At 41.7% G+C, this 23,108-nt stretch overlaps 1 protein-coding gene across 2 annotated transcripts; it reads right to left on the reverse strand.

Annotated features, from left to right (window-relative positions):
- Positions 1 to 4,291: 4,291 nt before the first annotated feature.
- Positions 4,292 to 22,386, reverse strand: LOC117963006 (myosin heavy chain, fast skeletal muscle-like). 2 transcript variants are annotated; one of them, XM_059017656.1, is made up of 41 exons: positions 22,328 to 22,386; positions 20,489 to 20,538; positions 19,680 to 19,901; positions 19,432 to 19,575; positions 19,187 to 19,343; positions 18,884 to 18,911; positions 18,687 to 18,798; positions 18,503 to 18,595; positions 18,331 to 18,394; positions 18,139 to 18,237; positions 17,943 to 18,046; positions 17,721 to 17,859; positions 17,338 to 17,456; positions 17,098 to 17,247; positions 16,832 to 17,002; positions 16,430 to 16,739; positions 15,386 to 15,456; positions 14,926 to 15,013; positions 14,355 to 14,472; positions 14,121 to 14,244; positions 12,121 to 12,257; positions 11,465 to 11,720; positions 10,800 to 11,042; positions 10,533 to 10,709; positions 10,299 to 10,444; positions 9,753 to 9,843; positions 9,263 to 9,652; positions 9,021 to 9,147; positions 8,812 to 8,930; positions 8,468 to 8,664; positions 8,201 to 8,384; positions 7,913 to 8,078; positions 7,306 to 7,430; positions 6,895 to 7,203; positions 6,599 to 6,802; positions 6,378 to 6,503; positions 5,659 to 5,829; positions 5,470 to 5,574; positions 4,880 to 4,975; positions 4,635 to 4,769; positions 4,292 to 4,411 (listed from the first exon to the last, which is right to left on the reverse strand). In XM_059017656.1, exons 3-41 carry the CDS (start codon positions 19,881 to 19,883, stop codon positions 4,391 to 4,393), a joined length of 5,820 nt encoding a protein of 1,939 aa, XP_058873639.1. In that variant the 5' UTR covers positions 19,884 to 19,901; positions 20,489 to 20,538; positions 22,328 to 22,386; the 3' UTR covers positions 4,292 to 4,390. The 2 variants fall into 2 exon arrangements, with proteins under 2 accessions (XP_058873639.1, XP_058873640.1); XM_059017657.1 differs by lacking the exons at positions 19,680 to 19,901; positions 20,489 to 20,538 and having other exon boundaries at positions 22,328 to 22,342.
- Positions 22,387 to 23,108: the final 722 nt, after the last annotated feature.

The following is a 23,108-nucleotide window of genomic DNA, read 5'->3' on the forward strand; positions in this document are numbered from 1 at the left end:
ACGCCCTGTGGGTCCCTGGTCATTCTCCACGCACACCCCGATCTCGACTTAGGGAGGGCAGGACCTCGCGTCTCGGGTGCGTACAGGGCGCTGTAGTCTGTCCGTCCCTCTCTCTATCTGTCTTTGTAGTTTAACATCCAGGTCGGTCTGTCTGTCTGGTTCCCTTTTTTATAATGGACTGTCAATTGATTCTATTTGAAGGAATAAATATATTAAGTTGTAGGCGAACTATAACTTCATGCATTTGGCTAAGTTTTGAGTGCCTCATATCAGCTCCACTTTGTCAGGAGGCTAGCATATGGCATTCGATAATCTATTAGTGACATGTGCTGATGTTGTAAAACTAGTTACAGTGCCTAATGTTATCTTGATGTCAGCAAACTCAATGTATAGACTTTGAATGTGATTTGATAGACTGGTCGGATTGGATCAAACTGCAACTAAAGTCTGCAGGACTGTGGCTGCCATACAACTCCTGCAGACCTTCACTGTAACCGGGGAGTCTGAATTGTGTTTCCCATTATGATTTTGCACACTGATTGGTTTCTTTCTTTTTACACATTGATGTTAATACAACATTATCAAGGTATTTTAGCAGTTTCCCCTCCATGCTTTTCCCACAGTTATACGTTTATTGCAGTTGTTTATTTTAATACGTTTTACCATACCTCGCTATTCTTTACAGTGCTTACCTGTACTTTACCCTGCTTTCACTGCTTGATTACACTTTGCTGTGCTTTCATGACACACTTTTAGAAGGGTTAGTTTACTATCTCTTACAGAGTCAACTTCCCACAGTTTCGGTTTGTTCAGCATGCCTTTGTCAAGGGAAAGTGTGTTTGAAAATAAAACAGTGGAGGTACTTAGAGGCTTTTGTTTCATGGCAAATCCATTAATGTGTTTGTGTATCCTTTTTGTATCGAGGTGACCGGAACTGAACACAGTATTCTAGATGAGGTCCAGCTAATGCATTGTAAAGTTTTAACATTACTTCCCTTGATTTAAATTCAACACTTCTCACAATATATCCGAGCATCTTGTTGGCCTTTTTTTGTAGCTTCCCAACATTGTCTAGATGAAGACATTTCTGAGTCAACATAAACTCCTAGGTCTGTTTCATAGATTCCTTTGTTAAATTTCAGTATCTCCCATGTGATATTTATAATGCACATTTTTATTGCCTGCATGCAATACTTTACACTTTTCTCTATTAAATGTCATTTGCCATGTGTCTGCCCAGTTCTGAATGCTGTCTAGCTCATTTTGAATGACCTTTGCTGCTGCAACAGTGTTTGCCAGTCCTCCTATTTTAGCTTACTATACCAGAATCTAAATCATTAATGATACCTACCCAGTGGGCAGGGACATCCCATCGTCATGTTGGTGGTTTTCCTCTCTCTCAGGGAACCATGGTTAAGGTAGGTAACCTAACGTTTTCTGTGTTTTCATCGTGTTTAAATACTTTCCTTTTAAAATGACTCTGAGCACTGTTTAAGGTGTTTTGGTTTCTGAATTCAAACTGAGAAATGTGTTCATTGTGAAAATCAATTCGTAAAGGAGAGAGCGAAAAGTCGAAATGAAAACCCGAAGCCCTGATGTGATGTGGCTTTCTCCAAATGTAACGACAATCAGCGTGATCTAACAGCTTGATCTGTGCTTCATCACTCCACAAAACATTTGACCAGAACTCATACCCAGCATTCAAATGTCATTTTTAAGAGATTGTCGTTGTTACGTTTTCCTAAGACTGTCTTTTTCCTTGGCCTGCGACCATTGAGACCTCGACCTGTGGTTGAAATGGAATCCCCAGTCCCACTTGCAGCCAATTCACTTTGAATATCTGTGGCAGTCAATCTCGGATTGTTATTAATCTTCCTCACAATTCTTCTACTTGTTCTTGGTGAAATCTGACGGGTCAATTTACACAGTGAGGGTTTTGGCTCCCATACACAGAGCTGCATATCATTTCAAACTCTGTAAAGAAATGCTGAACACACCAATCCCGATGAAAGCTATCTGCTGTTAAAAATACTGCGGCTTCATGTTTCATTCTCCTCTACTGCTGGACGTCTGTCTTCGTACCTTAAGAGCTTCTTGTTGCAATTAATGAATCCTGTGTTTTTAATGTAAGTGTGTGTTAGGGGGCTTTGGTCTCAGTTCAGGAGCAGCTCTTCAGTTCTAGCTGTCTGTCGTTGGTATATGTGTTGGGGTTGATAGATGCATTTAAAGGGATTCATATCTACAGCTATGCCCAAATGTTTTGCATCCCCCTATAGAATTAACTTGCTTCATAAAGTGGAACGAAACCTGCTGAATAATGTAATGTTAACATGTGGAATTCCATACACTTCACGGAAAAACTGACATTTCAAAATCTAACATGAAATACTACTGTACTACTATTATGACTTCGGGTAGACTTTTGTGATATCATATTGTAGTTTCTTTGATTACATTATGTTAAATAAAATAGCTAAATTATGTTCATATCAGTTTACTTTTTTTACCTCAAACCTAATATTCTAGGTGATTCAAAACTTTTGGCCATAGCTACACACACGCACACACACACACATTGAGACACACACAGAGACATGCACAGACACTGAGACACACACACACATGCATGCACACACACACACATTGAGACACACACAGAGACATGCACACACACACACACACACACAGACACACACACACACACTATGCTGTTGATTCAGAGCCAGCTGTTCAGACTCTCATGCTTGTCATGCCTGTAGGAATGAAGAGGCTTATCTCTGCATCATGAACTGCTATGTGGAATGTGATAGGTTTTACGCGTTGGTAGATTTGGCCGCTATAAACGGAACAGTATATCATTCAGGAAGAGCTGACAGAGAACGCGAGTCCTCTTCTGACCAGCAGGAGGTGCTCTATATACAGAACAGTATATGATTCAAGAAGTCCTGACAGAGAACCCGAGTCCTCTTCTGACCAGTAGGGGGAGCTCTGTATTATTAACTCATCAGCCTCTGGGAGATCCATTGCAGGGCATTTAGTTATGAACCGGGCTGTATTTATTACACTGTAAAAAACATCTTATTTCACGGCATTTCAAGGTCTAAAAATAGCACAATATTCCACGATTAAACATTATATTTATTAAAGCAATAAATACAATAAAATAGTGTTGTCACGTTCAACATTGAGAATTTTGTAGAATTACTATACAACAATTGTTCCTAAATATTTAACACTAGAATGACCAGTTTAAATGTAAATTGTGGTGCGTGTGTTTAAGATACAGAGCTGTGCTTTCCTGACCTTTCCTAAATATATGTACTAATTACCCTGACCAGGAGAGATAAAATTGACCGAGACATTAAAACATATTATAACAGTTAAATGCTTAAATTGTATTATTTGCATTTATCCTGGTGTTGAAGCTGCAGGTAGTATATGCCTGTGGAGCTTTTGGTGCCAGAAGCCTGGGTTACTGCTGATAGCTGTGTCAAATGCATAAAGACAGTCTGCGGTAAGTGCACTGCGTATGTTGAAAAGCGCAGGATCTGGGTGATCTGTGCCAGCACTCAGACTTTGTAAATGATTGTAAATGAAGCCCATTTTGCTCAAATGTTTATTTATTCATGTCATTTCGATTATAGTATGTCTGTGTATAAACGCGCGGCTTTGGTTCCGTATATGCACTTTGTTATGTAGGCAATATAAACCCATTTATTTGAACCCATGTTGTACAGTTTTGTATGTACGTGATATACCTGTATATACACACATTTGTTTTCAAATATTTGTTTTATTTCATTTTTACCACTTTTTTGAGGATGCACGTTATGTAATATGTCTGGATATAAACATATTTCTGTTTCTTTACAATGTTTCGGTTGTGCAGATGCTTTACATGACGTTCCTGAATAAAACTACGACTTCTATTCAACTGTTTCTCCTTTCATTATAATATTTATGTTGTTTTTAACACGCCGGTCAGATTGACTGGTCATGGTTGTTCTTGGTGTGCCTGTAAACGCGCTCGTTCTCGTGTTAAATGCTTACCTGAAAAACACTAAATGCTAAACTGTGGAATATTTCGTTTTTTTAGGTCCACCTTTTAAAGATTATATTTTCACCATCAGTTAATTATCGAAGAAAATAAAACCATAAATAAATTTAAAAATAACAACAGACATGTGAAATGTCTCCTTCTCGTACTGAACAGAGCGCTCTTTCTGGATGCTTTACACCAGTGTTGAGACTAGCATTGTCAGGAAAGATGAAAAACACCAAGACACAGGGAGAGGATGCAAATGAAGTCTATTTATTTTTCAATAATTCTACAGTGACTATTCAACAGATTTCATATTATATGAATCTCTGGTTCAAGTCGTCGATTCCTCTATTCTTCGGCTTCCTTTCCCTTTAGAAACAAAGAAATGAATTCACGATTAGTCACTGTGCACACTGTGAGACAAACACAGCTTTACTCTTTAACTGTTCCTTAAAATCAGTAAAATGCTTTCACAAAGATCAGAGCGTTGCTCAGGAGGAACACCAATGCTCTCCTGGCAAATGCTTAACTGAGACCAGTTCAAATGCCTTGCAGTAAAGGGAACTGTGCTGGATTTCATCTTTTAAGTCACCTTGGCTCCCAGCTCGCGGCTCTTGGTCCTCAGCTTGTTGACCTGGGACTCAGCGATATCAGCGCGCTCCTCAGACTCCTCAAGCTCGTGCTGCACCTTCCTGAACTTAGCCAGGTGGGTGTTGGCTTGTTCCTCCTGAAAGGGAAGCGCGAGACACAGGGTTACACAAATGGGTTCCAATACAAGAGTGAAAGAAAAGCGGTGCTTCAGAAAACATGGTGTTTCAGATCTCAAGGGTCACTTACAGCTTCCTCAGCCTGCCTCTTGTAAGCCTTCACTTTCAGCTGCAGCTTATCAACCAGATCCTGGAGTCTGGCCACATTCTTCTTGTCTTCTTCACCCTGCGATGAAATAAATCACAATAATAACTCATGTGACCAATTACTAAACTTAACGCTGCAATAGAGCACATTCAGAGCGATCAGACTCAATATATTCATAAATTGTACAGGCAGCAAAATATTCATATTCTGCTGGACAGAAAAATAAATTCCATACTTTTTAGTGTGATAACTTGCTGTTTCTTTTTATTTTAATTTTCAAGAACCTAACAAGGAAAAGGGGTTTATGAAAATGTAACATTATAAAAACATAAGGACAGTTTGGGAGCGAGAAGAGTCCATTCGACCCAACAAGGCTCGTCCCTTCCTTATGATCCCAGAGTTTTAGCTCTTACTTCTTCACCTGAAGAGATTTCATTCTTTACACTTGTCCTCATCACCCATTCCATTAAGTCCTGGGATTAGCCTAGTTGCCCTTCTCTGTACCTTCAGTAACCCCCAATATGTTTTCAATGTCTAAGCCCAATGCTGCAATGCTGAAGGCTTCACTGTACCTGGTAGCTGAGCTCCTTGACTCTTCTCTCGTATTTGCGGACTCCTTTAACCGCATCGATGCCACGTCTCTGCTCAGCTTCAAGCTCGTTCTCCAGCTCGCGCACCTGGAAAGTCAAAGCATTCCAAGTTATTCCAAATAGTCACCCAAGTTTGGACCTGCAAAGTATTTCTCCAGATGTTCAGCTCACCCTGGTCTCCAGTTTCTGGAGCTGTTTCTTTCCACCCTTCATGGCCAGCTGCTCAGCCTCATCCAGACGGTGGGTCAGGTCCTTCACTGTCTGTTCCAGGTTCTTCTTCATCCTCTCCAGGTGAGAGCTGGTGTCCTGCTCCTTCTTGAGCTCCTCTGCCATCATGGCAGCCTGGTAGTTGAAGGGAAGACATTTAGAGCTGGAGCAGCAATAGAAGTTGGGAAATTGTAACTGTGAGCCTCACGGCATGTCTCAGCCAAACAGGTTCTGAGTAGAGCGGTAATTATCCCACAGGTAGATGGCATCTAAAAGCTAAGAGGACTTTAGAATCGTGAAACTCATAAATGTCAAGCAGTCTAAATTATCAAGTACGGAAACTCAGAACATTTTAAAATGTCTTCATGCCTTTAATAGCATTAATGTCCTGTGCAGCTGTCATTAACTGTAGAAAATGTTCTTGTCATTGTTTAAGTGGCCTCGTATTTAAGTTGGGACACCTAACTGTCTCTTGCGGTTGGCCGTTAATGCTGAACTGATTGAACATCAATTGCTCAGTGGTGGAGAGCCTCATCCCTGCACACCACATTGGTTTGAATGTAGGCTTTGAACTGGAGCAAGCGAAACCTCCACAGCTTGCAAGGTTAATGTTAAGTAACAGGTGTTTAAACACACAGCCCCCAATCCAATAGCATCTATCATTACCCATAAAAAAGACTCACGTCAGTAATGGCTTTCTTGGCTTTTTCTTCTGCGTTTCTTGCTTCCTGGATGGTGTCATCTACTTCGCTCTGCAGCTGGCTAACATCAGACTCGAGCTTCTTCTTGGTGTTGATGAGACTGGTGTTCTGTAACAAGGTAAAGACTGTCAGCTCCCAAAAGCTCATAAACATCATTTAAAACAAGAATAAAAAACAACACCACCGCAGGAATTCCTTCGGACCTGGGTGTGCAGCAGCTGCACACGCTCGCTGGCGTCAATGAGCTCCTGTTCAGCCACTTTGCGGCCTCTCTCTATCTGTTCCAGGGCAGCCCTCATCTCTTCAATTTCAGCCTGCATCAGGGTGTTCCTGCGTTCCACCATGGCGAGCTGTTCCTTCGTGTCTTCCTGTCCTCGGACAGCATCATCAAGGTGCAGTTGGGCATCCTGGATAGAAAATAAAAACCAGTAAGACAATTAGGAAGATCTGGTCACAAGTGAAATGTGTGACACTAGCCCTCAAAAGAAAGTCTCCCTACCTTGAGTTGTCCTTGGACGTTCCTCAGTTGTTTCTGAGATTCAGCTGCTTGGCGGTTGGCGTGACTCAGCTGAATTTCCATTTCATTCAGGTCTCCCTCCATCTTCTTCTTCACTCTCAGGGCATCGTTGCGGCTCCTAACTTCAGAGTCGAGAGTGCTCTGCATAGAGTCTATCACTCTCTGACTGTTTCTCTTCAGCTGTTCCAGCTCCTCATCTTTCTCTGCGATCTTTCTGTCAACCTCCGATTTCACCTGGTTCAGCTCCAGCTGGACACGGAGAATCTTGGACTCCTCGTGCTCCAGTGTAGCCTGTTTTATTAAAGATTCAAAGAGAAAGATAGAGAGGAAACTTAACATAGTATAGAGATAATGGCCATGGAGATGAGAAGGTGTGTGTTTCTAAAGAATTACCTCTGCCTCCTCCAAAGCGGTTTGGATTTCTGACTTTTCAGTTTCAGTCTGCTTCTTTGACTTCTCCAGCTCATGAATAGCCTTCCCACCCTCACCAATCTGTTCAGTCAGATCAGAGATCTCCTCTACAAGACGAAGAAGAAGATGAGAAACATGGTTAGAATTGGAATGCAACAATAACCGGGTGCTTTTCATTCACAGCATCCCACTGCAGGCTTAGAGACAACAGATTCAAATGTTGCTCCTCCATGAATCAGAATGCACAGTCAGAATTGCATTAGTGCACTGAAGAAGACACTAGCCGAAACGTTTGTCTACTTCACTTGGTTTCTTCCACTTTTACCTTGTCGTTGGCTCTCACTGCAGTGTATCACACAGAGATTGTATTATAATTAGTGCTATACATTTTTAATACTGGCATATAAAATTTTACATTTGTTTACATTACATTTGCCACATTTCTTCCCAATTCTGTCTGTGATCCTTGGTGTCAGAAACATTTACAGTGACCGGACAAAATGGTTGACTTTACAAAACCAATGTGAGCACGAGATGAGTGAATGAACCCGTATCTGAGTGTGAACAGGGTGTTGAAGTCGGGACTCACGCTGTAAGTTCTTGTTCTCCCGCTTAAGGGTTTCCAGGTGGTCCAAAGATTCTTCATAGGAGTTCTTCAATTTGAAGAGCTCAGTGCCGAGAGAGCGAGCCTCTTTCTGTGCAGCTTCCAGCTCTGCCTGGCCTTCTTCAAACTTCTGCTTCCACTCAGCAAGAACCTGAAACAATACAGCTCATAAATATACACCAAGATGTCTCTTTGTTACTAACTTTGAGCCAGACAGCAATATTTCTACCAGATGCCCTGTATTAGGTTTTTGAACAGCCATCTTTTGCGTACCTTGTCAAAGTTTCTCTGCTTCTTGTCAAGAGCAGAGGCTTGTGCATTTGCTCTTTCTACGTCAACCATGAGATCTTCCACTTCACCCTGGAGCCTCTGTTTGGTTTTCTCCAGAGAGGCACACTTTGAGTTCACAGCCTCAATGTGTTCCTCAGCATCTTGAAGGCGCTGTACCAGCTTTTTCCTGGGAATGAGTGTTTGTGTTTAGAAAAGGGAGCAGAGAGTGAACGCACTGAAATGTATGTGAAGTAAAGCGTGGTTATTTACTTTGCTTCTTCAAGCTCCTCCGTGCGCTGGATAGCATCAGTTTCGTATTTGGTTCTCCACTGAGCCACCTCACTGTTAGCCTTGGACATTGCACGCTGCAGCTCAGCCTTGGCTTCCTGCTCCTCCTCAAATTGCTCACGAAGCAGGTCACAGTCATGGCGGGCAGATTGCACACTATGAGCCAGGGCACTCTTGGCCTTTAAAGAATGACAAGAATATTATAATAAAAAACATGCAATGCCAAAGACGATTTATTTAGAAATAAATAATAATAATAATAATAATAATAATAATAATAATAATATTAATAATAATAATAATAATAATAATAATGGCAGTATTACTTTTGATTCTTCCTCCAGCTGCCTCTTGAGCTCCTCAATTTGCTGAGTGAAAGCCTGTTTGCCCCTCGTCAGCTGAGAAACTAAAGCTTCCTTCTCTTCCAGCTGGCGAGAGAATTCACCTGAAACAGAAGCATTGAGAGTTTTCAAGGACGCTCTTTCTTCTACTGTGCTGTCAATTCAATTGCATCAGGCAGCAGGTACCGGCTTACCGTTCTCTGTCAGAAGACGTGCTTTTTGCCCACTGATGTCATTGATCTGACGCACGTTCTCGTCGTTCTTGGTCTTAATCTCACTGTGCTGGTCCTCCAGAGAACGGCACATCTTTTCCAGGTTAGCCTTTAGTTAAAAGATGAAAAGGATTAGTGTACATGAACACAATCCTATAGGCTCGTCCTGAGAGCACACACACACACACACATACATGCATACATACATCCGCTGTTCACTGTACCTTGGTTTTGGCTACAGATTCCATGTTGCTGGAGAGGTCATCGAGTTCCATTTTCAATTCACTCTTTTCCTTCTCGAGCTTCTGTTTCACACGCTGGAGGTTGTCGATTTGTTCTCCCAGTTCCGCCACACTGTCGGCTTGCTTTTTGCGAAGAGCAGCTGCAGTAGCTTCATGCTGCAGAGTGGACTCCTCCAGGTCACGTCTGAGCTTCTGAAACTCAGCTTCACGTTTCTTGTTCATTTCAATCTGAGCTGAAGTTGCACCTCCAGCTTCCTCAAGCCTTTCACTGATCTCTTCAAGTTCCCTGGAAAGATCAGCTCTTTGCTTTTCAATCTTTGCCCGAGCAGCTCGTTCGGCTTCGATTTCTTCTTCAAGCTCTTCGATGCGCGCCTAGAAAATGGAACAAAATGGAAACATTTCTCAGATGGAATCAAACATCTGTGATCAGTTGTTTTCTGTGAATTCAAAGAGTTTGATTTCCCCACAATACCTGGAGCTCCTTAATCTTCTTTTGAAGTTGAGCACCCACAGCTTGTTCATCCTCAATTTTGCTAAGCAGCTGGCTTGTTTCAAAGTCCTTCCTGGAAAGTTCAAAGAATTGATATGGAATGAATTGAGCCACAGTAGTAAAAGTACAGTCTAGCAGTCGTAGGCGCTGTATTCAGGTTGCAGTCTCCTATTGAGGAGTTCAAATCCCACCTCTGGCAAGAATACTTTTTTTCTAACATGAACACATACAGTAGCTAATGCTGAACCACCCTTTAAGACCCGACTTGATCAACGTTTTGGAGATCAACCTGCTGCTAGGAACCATACAATCTTTGGTGGACTGAATAGTTTTCTCTTTTTCCTAAATTGTCTTATGTTCTTATATAACATGACCTGCATTATTAATATATGGTTTTATGAATCAAAGGGGGGCCAAATTAGTCCCAGTATTGTCTCCAACGTAGATCCTTATGTTCATTTAGTTATTTTGTTTGCTTGTTAAATCTACACATTTCAATCTACATTTCTTTCTATATAGTAGTCTTACTTCTTTATCTTCTCATCTGATTGCTGCTTGTCGTTTTCCAGATCCATTATGGATTCCTGGGCTAGCTTCAGATCTCCCTCAAGCTTTCTCTTGGCTCTCTCAAGGTCCATACGGAGTTTCTTTTCTTGCTCCAGTGAACCTTCAAGCTACACAAAAGGAAAAGCCAATGATATGATATGATTGTATTTGATGAAGTTAAACCCCTTGAAAGTCTCCTTGGTCAGCTTCACTCACATCGTCCACTTGTTGTTCCAGCTTAGTCTTTGCTTTGGTCAGAGTGTTGACTTTGTCCTCCTCTGCTTGCAGGTCATCAAGGGTCTGTTGGTGTGCCTCTTGGAGGGCTTTCTTTTCCTTGGTTAATTTTGCAAGACTTTCATCCTGAGTAGCCATTTCTTCAGTAAGGTTTTTAACCTATATAAAAGGGTTAGAAACAAAACCAATGGATTTGTTTGTGTTCAGTTTTTTAATAAATAATTGCATGTCTCTTGTTAAAATCCTCACCTTATTTTCTGTGGCGTGCTTCTCCTTCTCCACTTTGGCCAGTGTGAGCTCGAGGTCGTCGATGTCCTTCTTGAGCTCAGAGCACTCGTCTTCCAGTTTCCTCTTCTTGGCAGTCAGCTCAGAGTTCATTTCCTCCTCATCTTCCAGTCTCTCCGTTGTCTCTTTAAGTTTTGCCTCGAGCTGGATCTTGCTTTTGATCAGCGCCTCGCATCTTTCTTCAGCATCAGAGAGACTTTCACTTTCCTGCAAACGCATCGTAAAAGTATAATTTTAATAAACGTACAGGGATTGAAATGTTTATCCAATACAGTCGACACTTTCTGCATGAGGGGGGAAATGACCAGAATATCTGAAAGCTCACTTATTATTAATGAGTCCCTAGGAATGTCTTTGAGATGCTGTAGTTCAATAACAATATGCTTTCAGGGTTTTGCATTAGATTTGTGTTGGTGGTGTTTCTGAAATGATCACGTAACCCCAGTGGAAATGGGTCCTTGCTCTGGTTTATTCATTTTATATGCTGGTTTGGTCCAGAAGGAGGCGGTACAGAAATATGGCAAAAAGAATCATGAATCATGAATCTCTCACATCTAGGCAGTGTCCACCACATGAGATAAAGCAATTGAAGGGACGATAAGCCATAGTAATAAAGAATGGATACGTACCGACTGGACTTGAAGCAGCAGGTCATTCTTTTCCTGCATCACAGAAACCATTTTCTCCTCCAGTGACTTGCATTTTGCTTCTGACTTGGCCAGATTTTCTTTGCACTTTTCGAATTCTTCCTTCATGTTGGCCATTTCCTTTTCAGATTCGGCGCTCTTCAGGAGTGGCTTGATCTTGAAGTAGAGCTTCATCCACGGCCAGTGTTTCACATTCATGAATGAACGAATGTTGTACTGGATGGTGAAAAGAGCTTCCCTATAATACATGAACAAAAGAACACAAATTATATATGAGCCTTTTTGTAAAACTCTTTTGTTTAACTCACAAAAGCAGAACACTGTTATATCTGATTCTTGAAACGTTTCCATAACTATAATATATATTTCTAAAAAAAAATCACAATGTGCTGGGGAATCAAATCTCAAAGTCTTTTTGCATTTTATCCGTAGCAACATAAAACAAAGTTTATGAAATGTTTATGAAATATGAATACTGAGTAAAAGTATATAGCAGAAACATGACATTAAAACCACATGAAGTGAATTGTATAACATATATAGCAGTATAACTTGTGTGTTAGATTTATAATAATGACATCTTTTAGCTATTGCAGTATATTAAAGTCGCTTCAGATGGTTTGGTATTTCTTTATCACCTTCTTTCCATCATCTTTACGAATTCCTTTCTCATCAGGAAGCCACGAGCCAGAGCCTGCGTGATGGTCACAAGTTTGGCTAGCTTTTCATCTCGCATCTCCTCAAGTACACCCAGCAGACCAGCTTTAAAGAACACCTGAATTCAAGAGATTCACGGTAAAATAGGCTTTTGTCTTCGCATGGCACACCATTAGACTAGGGGAACAGAGTTCACTTAATCATGTAACAATAAACAAAGAGTCTCTATCTTGAAAATGATTGACTTTCATAAGTATAATGTGGTTTACATTAGCATTAAAATCCATCTTTACTGTACAATAACATTTTCAAGGTGATGCTAATTTTAAAGACATACAGACGTGCTCAAATTTGTTGGTACCCTTACAGCTCATTGAAATAATGCTTCATTCCTCCTGAAAAGTGATGAAATTAAAAGCTATTTTATCATGTATACTTGCATGCCTTTGGTATGTCATAGAATAAAGCAAAGAAGCTGTGAAAAGAGATGAATTATTGCTTATTCTACAAAGATATTCTAAAATGACCTGGACACATTTGTTGGTACCCCTTAGAAAAGATAATAAATAATTGGATTATAGTGATATTTCAAACTAATTAGTTTCTTTAATTAGTATCACACATGTCTCCAATCTTGTAATCAGTCATTCAGCCTATTTAAATGGAGTAGTCACTGTGCTGTTTGATATCATTGTGTGCACCACACTGAACATGGACGAGAGAAAGCAAAGGAGAGAGTTGTCTGAGGAGATCAGAAAGAAAATAATAGACAAGCATGGTAAAGGTAAAGGCTACAAGACCATCTCCAAGCAGCTTGATGTTCCTGTGACAACAGTTGCAAATATTATTAAGAAGTTTAAGGTCCATGGAACTGTAGCCAACCTCCCTGGGCGCGGCCGCAAGAGGAAAATCGACCCCAGATTGAACAGAAGGATAGTGCAAATGGTAGAAAAAGAACCAAGGATAACTGCCAAAGAGATACAAGCTGAACTCCAAGGTGAAGGTACGTCAGTTTCTGATCGCACCATCCGTCGCTTTTTGAGCGAAAGTGGGCTCCATGGAAGAAGACCCAGGAGGACTCCACTTTTGAAAGAAAACCATAAAAAAGCCAGACTGGAATTTGCTAAAATGCATATTGACAAGCCACAATCCTTCTGGGAGAATGTCCTTTGGACAGATGAGTCAAAACTGGAGCTTTTTGGCAAGTCACATCAGCTCTATGTTCACAGACGAAAAAATGAAGCTTTCAAAGAAAAGAACACCATACCTACAGTGAAACATGGAGGAGGCTCGGTTATGTTTTGGGGCTGCTTTGCTGCGCCTGGCACAGGGTGCCTTGAATCTGTGCAGGGCACAATGAAATTTCAAGACTATCAAGGCATTCTGGAGCAAAACATACTGCCCAGTGTCAGAAAGCTCTGTCTCAGTCGCAGGTCATGGGTCCTCCAACAGGATAATGACCCAAAACACACAGCTAAAAGCACCCAAGAATGGATAAGAACAAAACATTGGACTATTCTGAAGTGGCCTTCTATGAGTCCTGATCTGAATCCTATCGAACATCTATGGAAAGAGCTGAAACTTGCAGTCTGGAGAAGGCACCCATCAAACCTGAGACAGCTGGAGCAGTTTGCTCAGGAAGAGTGGGCCAAACTACCTGTTAACAGGTGCAGAAGTCTCATTGAGAGCTACAGAAAATGTCTGATTGCAGTGATTGCCTCTAAAGGTTGTGCAACAAAATATTAGGTTAGCGGTCCCATCATTTTTGTCCATGCCATTTTCATTTGTTTTATTATTTACAATATTATGTTGAATAAAAAATCAAAAGCAAAGTCTGATTTCTATTAAATATGGAATAAACAATGGTGGATGCCAATTACTTTTGTCAGTTTCAAGTTATTTCAGAGAAAATTGTGCATTCTTCGTTTTTTGTGGAGGGGTACCAACAAATTTGAGCACGTCTGTATTTATGTATACTAACCTTGGTGTGCCCAAATTTATACTCCTCGTGATTTATATCAATGGATCCCAAAAGCTTCTCTGATGCTTTCTTGTTGTCCATGAACTGACCATCAGGGATGACACTTGCATTTAATACTTTGTATCTATGTCAGAAATAGTGAATACATGTCATTATACACTTTGAATAGCTGCACAGAGAAATGTAAAAGAATGTAAAAGCATTCATGAGAGGGAAACTCAGAGGTGTTGATACCTTTGCTTGAAGTCACCATACAGGATTCTGCTTGGGAATCCCTTTCTGCAAATTCTGATACCTTCCAGCACACCGTTACATCTCAGCTGGTGGATAACCAAATGATTTTCCATAAGGGCTGTAAAGAAGGGTACATGTTATATAGAACAGTAATCATGTTTTTATAATTTAAATACAAATAAAAAGCCACGTCATTTATGTACACGTAATTGATGTTGCTTGCGATACTCATGCATATACAGTAGTGTTAGACGATAAAGCAATTTTCTCTTCTCGATTATCGGCTGTAAATTATCATGATGATCAGGATTATCGGCTGAATAAATAACATTTCTTATAACGTGTATTGTTATTGCTAACTTCTTCACAAAACAAAAAGGAAAACAGCATTTCAAAATAATCCATTCCAAATACCGCCTGATGTACTGTCGAAGGTTTAGCTTTGAATTGCTGGCTAGCGAACAAACCTTCAAACCTTTGAACAGCCCGAAATACCTGTGATTGCAGTTAGACATGTGTCAGGAATGAGCATCAAAATGAAGAGTCTCACGCACTATAACATCATAAGTACCTGGAGTCTTTGACTCGTTGGGAATCAAGCAGCGCACAAAGTGAGGGTGAGTGCTCCTCAAGTTGGACATCAGTTTGTTCAGATTCTCCTGTAGCATGATGAACATTGGAAGATTGATTTCACATTTTTCAATTCATAAACGACACGTAGTACAGATTCAGGGTGTGCCGATACTCGGATTCTCCCAGTATTCGTCGCCAGGTATTAAATAAATCAAAGCACATCTATTTATTAATGTGTTGACTTCAAAGCAGGACAAGCTGCCCTTCTCTCACCTCTACAATTGAGTACCAATCAATGCCAGTGAACTTTCACATGGAGTGTTTTCAAAGATCCGGGACGCTGACATATTTACTGCCGTATCAGCGTACCATCGCCATAAACTGACCAAATATGTTGCAAAACTAGCAAATGCATTTGATGCAAGCGGAGTACAAAAAGGTGAAGCAGGAACACATACCCTGAAGAGTCCAGACACAGTCTGGAAGGAGCCACCCTTCTTCTTGCCACCCTTCTTCGCGCCTCCAGCATCTTTAAATGCAAAAGAGCAAAACCTCAGACAGGTGAAGTACAATCAGTATGAAGCAGGTTGAACCCCTCCCTTAGCCCTCAATAGCAATGTGTGTATAAAATGAAAACCATTGGAAACGTCCAGAATCTGACACAGATAATCTGCAACACCTTGAAGTATTATGTCCTGTTCATTTTTATACCGTTGCGGAACAGTACCGAAACATCTGTCCAGACTGGAGTTCTTATCGGTGTCGTACCGATGCAGTTATATTGGTACGACACTGATAACAACTCCAGAGTCCGTCCCAACCTGTCCCTCACAGATGCAGAGATACTTTGTCATGCATTTGTCTCCTCTCGACTCAACTACTGCAACTCTCTATATGGTGGTCTCCCGGCACGCACCATAAACCGACTACAGCTGGTTCAGAATGCCACTGCCAGGATCCTTACCAGATGTAAAAAACGTGATCACATCACCCCCCGTTTTGCCCAGCTGTGCACTGGCTACCTGTGAAGTTCAGGATTATTTTCAAAACTCTCCTGCTCACCTACAAGGCCCTTCATCACACAGGTCCCAAGTACCTCCTCATCCTGTGCTGACCCGCTATGTCCCTGCTTGCAAGCTGAGGTCCTCTGACTCTGGCCTGCTTGTTATCCCCAAGCAAAAGTGCAGCACACTCTGAGAGCGCTTGTTTAGCGTCATGGCTCTGACTCTTTGGAACTCTCTCCCAGCTTTGGTGCGTGACGCTCCCACCGCCGCTCGCTTCAAATCAGCTCTCAAGACCCTCCTGTTCTCTCTTGCTTTCCATGCTCTTTAAGCCTGATATCTGCTATTAGCTGTTGCTGCTATTTCATGTATGATGCATTTCTCTCTATTTAAAGTATTATGGATTTTCTTGTTGTTACTGTATCTTGTAAAGCGCTTTGTGATGGTGGTCCACTGTGAAAGGCGCTATATAATATAAAGATTCATTGATTGATTGATTACCTGCAGCTGTTGCTGCGCTACTGGCATAAAGGAAGGCCAGGAGCTTCACAGATGATTTCACGTACAGCCCCAATACAGTTTCGTTCAGTGGGTCCTTGTTCTTGTCCAGCCAGCCGCCGACGTTGTAGTCCACAGTGCCAGCATAGTGCACCAGGGAGAAGTGGGCCTCAACTTTGCCTTTGCCCGGTTTCGGTTTCTGGAAGGCGTTGTTCTTGCCAAGGTGCTGGTCGTACAGCTTGTTCTTGAAGGAAGTGTCTGAGGCCTTGGGGAACATGCACTCCTCTTCAAGGATGGAGAAGATGCCCATTGGCTAGTGGAAACAAAGATGTGAATTTTAGAAAGAGAAAAACAACAGAGACAGTGACGAGAGCGTTGAATTTATTAACAGCGTCACTGACGTACCTTTTCAATAAGCTCAATGCAAGCAGCCAAGTCCATACCGAAGTCAATGAACTCCCAAATGATCCCTTCTTTCTTGTACTCTTCTTGTTCCAGTACAAACATGGTATGATTGAAGAACTGTTGCAGTTTTTCATTGGTGAAGTTGATGCACAGCTGCTCCAAGCTGTTGAACTAAATATATACATAAAAAAATATATATGAAATCCCAACAATAAATAACGCTGTGTGTAGTACGGAAATGACGATACAGAAATCCTCCAACTTACATCAAAGATCTCGAATCCTGCAATATCCAGGACTCCAATGTAGAATTGTCTTGGCTGCTTTGTAGCCAACATCTCGTTGATACGGATAACCATCCACAAGAACAGTTTCTCATAGACAGATTTGGACAGAGCGCCAACAGCGTTATTGACCTAATGAGATAATAGAGGTTGTGTTAAATGAAACTATTATTCTGTTGAATTGTGTGCAATGTTCGTGGAGGTCTAGAGCAAACACATTACCTGGGGGACAGTCTGCCCCTTGGTCACATACTCATTCCCCACTTTCACTCTCGGGTAGCACAAGGCTTTCAGCAAGTCAGCGGAGTTCAGTCCCAACAGATAACTGACTTTGTCAGCCACTGAAACCAAACACAACATCTTGTTTACGACTCCTGGTAATCTTGGATGTGTAAACTGGTTGTAATCGCTAGAATAGCTTAGTAGGAGATTTGCATGTCTTGAGAAACAATGCATGTTCATCTAATGTCTGATTCTCAACAGTAATGCAAAAGCAATGGCGCTATCTCTGCATGATTTCTGCAGGCTCTCACAATAGCGTCTCGCAAGGCTGCCTTTCATGTCTTGTTAGCTGCTTATACGAGAGGTGCTTGTAAATCAGTTACCTTCAGTGCCGTCTGGTTCAGCCTGCTCCTCACGCTGCTTCTGCTTGAACTTCATGTTACCGTAGTGCATCACCGCACCAGTGATTTTGTAGATGCCCAATTTCTCTTCATTGGTGAACCCAAGAATGTCAATGGCAGACTGGATAGCAAAAACAACATGAGGCGCATCAACACCAAAAAGGGTATCAAAATCATTAAAGGAAGCTAATCAATGGAACTTACGTCTGTGGCCATTAACTCCTCTTTGTCGTCAATGCTGGCGACAGTGATCTGCCCTTGACTGATCATAGGGAAATCATAGGGGTTGGTGGTAATGAGAAGCATGTCTGGAAGGAAGAACAGCAGCAAACGCATAGTAGAATATTTCAGCACAGAGACATCAATCAAACTGTTAACAGAGTGATTTAGTTTCACCTACCAATAAGCTCTGGCTTGTGGTTGGTCATGATCTGATAGAAGATATGGTAGCTCCTTTCTTCTTTCAGCTGAAACGTGACTCTGGATTTTTCCAGCAAGTCTGTGATGAATAAGTATTACAGTCAGAATTGTAAATGTCTTTAAACAAGACACAGATGGAAAAGAGATACTACAGCAGAAAAAAGAAACTTACAGGTCTCAATGTCAGCGGAGGCCAGTTTTCCTGTGGCTCCGAAGTGAATTCTGATAAATTTACCCTGAATGAAAATAAAATGAAATCACGTCAGTATGCTAATACACTGTTAATGGTTTAAGAAAGTCCAAACATGCTCCAATATAATGGAAACAAAAGCGTTGTCACTTACAAAGCGAGACGAGTTGTCATTTCTCACAGTTTTGGCATTACCAAAAGCTTCCAGCAGAGGGTTAGCTGAAATAATCTGATCTTCCAGGGTTCCCTGTATAAGACACAATCCTAGAGTTAGTTAATGGAACTGGGACCAGTTGAATGTTCTGTACTATTTCATGTCAATGACAATAGTTTCCAACCTGGATTTTTCCAGGAGCCGCCTCTTTCTTCTTGTCACCAGACACTGCGATTGTCGCAAAGTACTGGATGACACGTTTGGTGTTCACAGTCTTTCCTGCACCAGATTCTCCACTGAGTAAAAGAGAAAAACACGTTGAGCTGGTATTTCTGGAGAGGTTCATTTTGTAATAATCTTTGTAATTGTATCCATACTTACGTGATCAGGACGGACTGGTTTTCACGATCTGTAAACAGAATTAAGAATTTGATTAAAGATTGTTTCTTAGTTATTATTTAGTTTAACTGATACTAATGAGCAACAGATCCAATGTGGGGTCACACTAAATCATATTTTCATTTCTTTCACAATATTGGCATTTAATGCTCTTCATAACTCATTGCGTTTGTGATATATGAGATCCATTACCGCACCAAAAAGCATGAGATATAAAAACAAATGGAAGGAGCTGAATGGATTTACCCCAGAAAAAAATAATAGGCTTGATTTTGAAATACCTACCAGTAAGCATGAACTGATAGGCATTGTCAGAGACAGAGAAGATGTGTGGGGGAGCCTCCATACGCTTCTTGCCTCTGTATGCATTAACACAAGACTGGTCGTACACTGGAAGCCACTTGTATGGATTCACAGTAGCGCAAAACAGCCCGGAGTAAGTCTGAAATTGTGAACATATGAAATGCAGTTGAGTCATAATAAAAAGAACCTTTTCAATGTGTTGATTTACTCGGTGCAAACACACTCACGTAGATCATCCATGCTGCAAAACGCTCTTTGAGGTTATACAGCACAGTGGCTTCATTGAGGTGGGTCATCATGGCCATGTCCTCAATCTTATCGTACTTGGGGGGGTTCATGGGCAAGACATCGTCCTCTTTAACAGTGACGGTCTGAAAAGGAAAGTTAGTTAGCAGCGGCAAAGCAGCGTGGAAGTGGTTCTTGTGAACAGCGAAACAGCGTTCAACAGCAACGCAACTTCTAAGCTGTTACTTACTTCCCCCGCTTCAGTTTTGACGGTGGCTTTGCCCCCTTCTTTGCTCTGGATGACGCCTTTGACGTAGAGCTCTGTGGCGTGTGGCACGAAACAGGCGGTTTTAGCGTCGAAAGGTCTGCTTTGCGCCTCAATTCTTTCCTTCTCGGGCTTCCGGAGGTATATGGCCGCCGCCCCGTATATTTGCATCTCTGCGTCCGTACTCATGATGGCAGATTACTGCAGCTGGAACAAGTGATGCACACAGTGAACGAAACATGTAGATTATCAATATACAGGACAGAGGCTCACAGCAGAAAAGATGCAGAATACACAGTTTGTAACCCAAGCAGGTCCATTATGAGGTGCAAAGCGCAGTGTGTTTTATTAAATCATAGCGTGAAGTGGACAGGAGCTACAAGCACAGTACACAGTGTGGTGCAGTTACACTGTGCACCTTTCCTGACATACATCTATCACTTACAACTGATCAACTCAGTGTGTTCATGCTTCAAGCAGACCTCGTAAAGGCTAGAAACTGATTTTGTGCTGCTTGTAGATTTTAACATGGATCAGTTTTACAGGGATTTGCAGCACAGTTGAGAAAGCAGAAAGTGTTTTAGAAAGTTGTTTTTCTTTTAGCGACATGGGAAGTGTGTGCTTACTCACTAAGGGGAAGAGCTTCTACATTAATCTCCACACTACAAGTTATAACATACTGAAATAAAAGATTCCCAGTCTATTCCGTAGCTTCTAAAACACCTTCACTTGAAGACTTGGTCCTGCCATTAAATACAAATAGAAAGATAAAAACAATCACAAATAATTCTTACCTTCCTCAGCAAGAAACCCCGGAATCTGGAAGGTTTTTGAATTGGCGACACTGCAAGCAAAATGAAGAAGATACGTGTGATTTCTGTGCAGGGCATGCTGGACTCATATGCTGCGCAATGGAAGCATTTAATAGCTGATACTGACTCCTGATTGTTAGGGAGATGTTTCTGAATGGGTTGGAAATGGCTTATAATTTAGAGTGTGCATTTATTTTATCACATTTCTCTCCCCAATTTAAAATGTCCAATTATGTTCCCTCATCACAGCAATTCCTCACAAACTTACAAAAGCTCAGGAGGATTGAAAGTCAGTAGACATCCTCTGATCCCCAAGCCAATCACCTCTCATTACACCTAGAAGCTACCAGACTCTGGGGTGAATAGAAACAGGCACTGTCGGGTTTGCCCCCTAACTCGCTGGAGTGCCAGCTGTGTGGAGTAGTGGTTAGGGCTCTTGACTCTTGACCGGAGGGTTGTGGGTTCAATCCCCAGTGGGAGACACTGCTGTTGTACCCTTGAGCAAGGTACTTTACCTAGATTGCTCCAGTAAAAACCCAACTGTATAAATGGGGAATTGTATGTAAAAATAATGTGATATCTGTATAATGTGAAATAATGTATAATGTGATATCTTGTAACAATTGTAAGTCGCCCTGGATAAGGGCGTCTGCTAAGAAATAAATAATAATAATAATAATAATAATAATAATAATAATAATAATAATAATAATAATAATAATAATAATAATAATGTGACACTCCTTGTGAAACCCCAATGAAGATCTGAAGACACAGGCAGAAACCAGCACTCTCCCCCTGCGCACCACGCCATAGTGCCTTCACCAGGGGAGACCCTCAGGGACCCCTGCGCTTCCCTGACTGTATGACTCCCCCTGCACACCACACAGCCACGCCTTTACCAGGAGAGTCCCTCGGGGACCCCTGCGCTCCCCTGACTGTGTGACTCCCCCTGCACACCACACAGCCATGCCTTTACCAGGGGAGACCCTCGGGGGCCCCTGCGCTGCCCTGACTGTGTGACTCCCCCCCACACACCCACAACCATGCCTTTACCAGGAGAGACCCTCAAGGATGACTCACCCTGCACACCACACAGCCATGCCTTTACCAGGAGAGACCCTCAGGGACCCCTGCACTCCCCTGACTGTGTGACTCCCCCTGCACACCACGTGGCTGTGCCTTTACCAGGGGAGACCCTCGGGGGCCCCTGCGCTGCCCTGACTGTGTGACTCCCCCTGCACACCACACCACAGTGCCTTCACCAGGGGAGACAATCGGAAGTGATATTAAATTGGTTGTGTCTGTTAGAAATCTTTTAAACTCTTAGTATGAGTAATATTTACAAACGCTGTCTGATTGCCTTGAAAGTGGACTGCAATGCAGCCGCCTCCATTACTACTTAAAACGACATCAGTGTACAAGTACAACAGACAAGCTGATTAATCTGACTCACTCTTTACTGTTCTGCAGATATGTTTCATCGTTGCTATTGACACCAGCACAGCTAGCTAGCATTAAACACACAGAATGAAGCAACATTTCTATCGCTCTCGTTACAGAACATCACTAAAAACGCACAATGCTTACAGTAGAAAGGCACAGAGTTAGAATGTGGAAGCCTCAACACCAAAAAAGCTGCCTGAACGGCAATACGTCACGCGGAGGACGTCTCTTATTTTTCATAAGAGAGAAGTCATCTCGTGCAAGAGGCTTCCGGCCCCACAAACGCCCCAAACGATCTGTGCACTAAACCAAAGTGAAACAGCACAGCCTCAACACTGCTCAACAGATACAGACAGTTACCCTCCAGACACTTACCAGAGTATGGATGTTCTAGGACCAGTGCTGGAGGCTCGCTCGGGCTCTGCTTTTATCAGGAGCTTTTCTGCCACTCCAGCAAAACTGCCAGCTGTATTTGGTCATGCAGCTTTGCGCCTATATTGCATTATAGATATCAGTTCCACTTTGTCAGGAGGCTAGCATATGGCATTCCATAATCTATTAGTGACATGTGCTGACGTTGTATAACTAGTCATGGAGACACAGGATTGATTTTAAAATTCTGCTGATGACCCATAAAGCCCTAAATGGATTGACTCCATGCTATGTAAAAGATATAGTACACAGCTATATTCCTTCACAGAATGTGCGGTCAATGGACTGTGGTCTTTTATATTCCAAAAACATTCAATGGGTGACAGGGCATGACTTTGAGACTTTGGGTGTTTTTAAATCACATCTTAAAATGTACTTTTATACACTAGCATTTCCAAATGTTTATATGTCTGAATTGTAATATCTCGTGTCTGTTTTACTAACTGTACAGTGCTTTGTGATGTTTGTACATGGAAGGTGTTATAAATTGAAGTGTGTTATTATTATATTATTACTAGTCACAGTACCTACTGTCAGCAAACTCGATGTATACACTTTGAATGTGATTTGATAGACTGGTCAGATTGGATCAAACTGCAACTAAAGTCTGCAGGACTGTGGCTGCCATACAACTCCTGCAGACCTTCACTGTAACCGGGGAGTCTGAATTGTGTTTCCCATTATGATTTTGCACACTGATTGGTTTCTTTCTTTTTACACATTT

Source organism: Acipenser ruthenus, chromosome 57 (genome assembly GCF_902713425.1).
Source record: "Acipenser ruthenus chromosome 57, fAciRut3.2 maternal haplotype, whole genome shotgun sequence".
In the NCBI taxonomy this organism is placed as follows: domain Eukaryota; kingdom Metazoa; phylum Chordata; class Actinopteri; order Acipenseriformes; family Acipenseridae; genus Acipenser; species Acipenser ruthenus.

What these genes read in the sequence shown, in the direction of transcription:
- LOC117963006 (XM_059017656.1), bottom strand. Translation starts at nt 19,883, where the DNA reads ATGAGTACGGACGCAGAGATGCAAATATACGGGGCGGCGGCCATATAC. An exon ending in TTGCAGCATGGATGATCTAC is followed by an intron (nt 19,344 to 19,431) that starts GTGAGTGTGTTT and finishes TCACAATTTCAG; the next exon opens with ACTTACTCCGGGCTGTTTTG. An exon ending in AGGAGTTAATGGCCACAGAC is followed by an intron (nt 17,860 to 17,942) that starts GTAAGTTCCATT and finishes TTTGCTATCCAG; the next exon opens with TCTGCCATTGACATTCTTGG.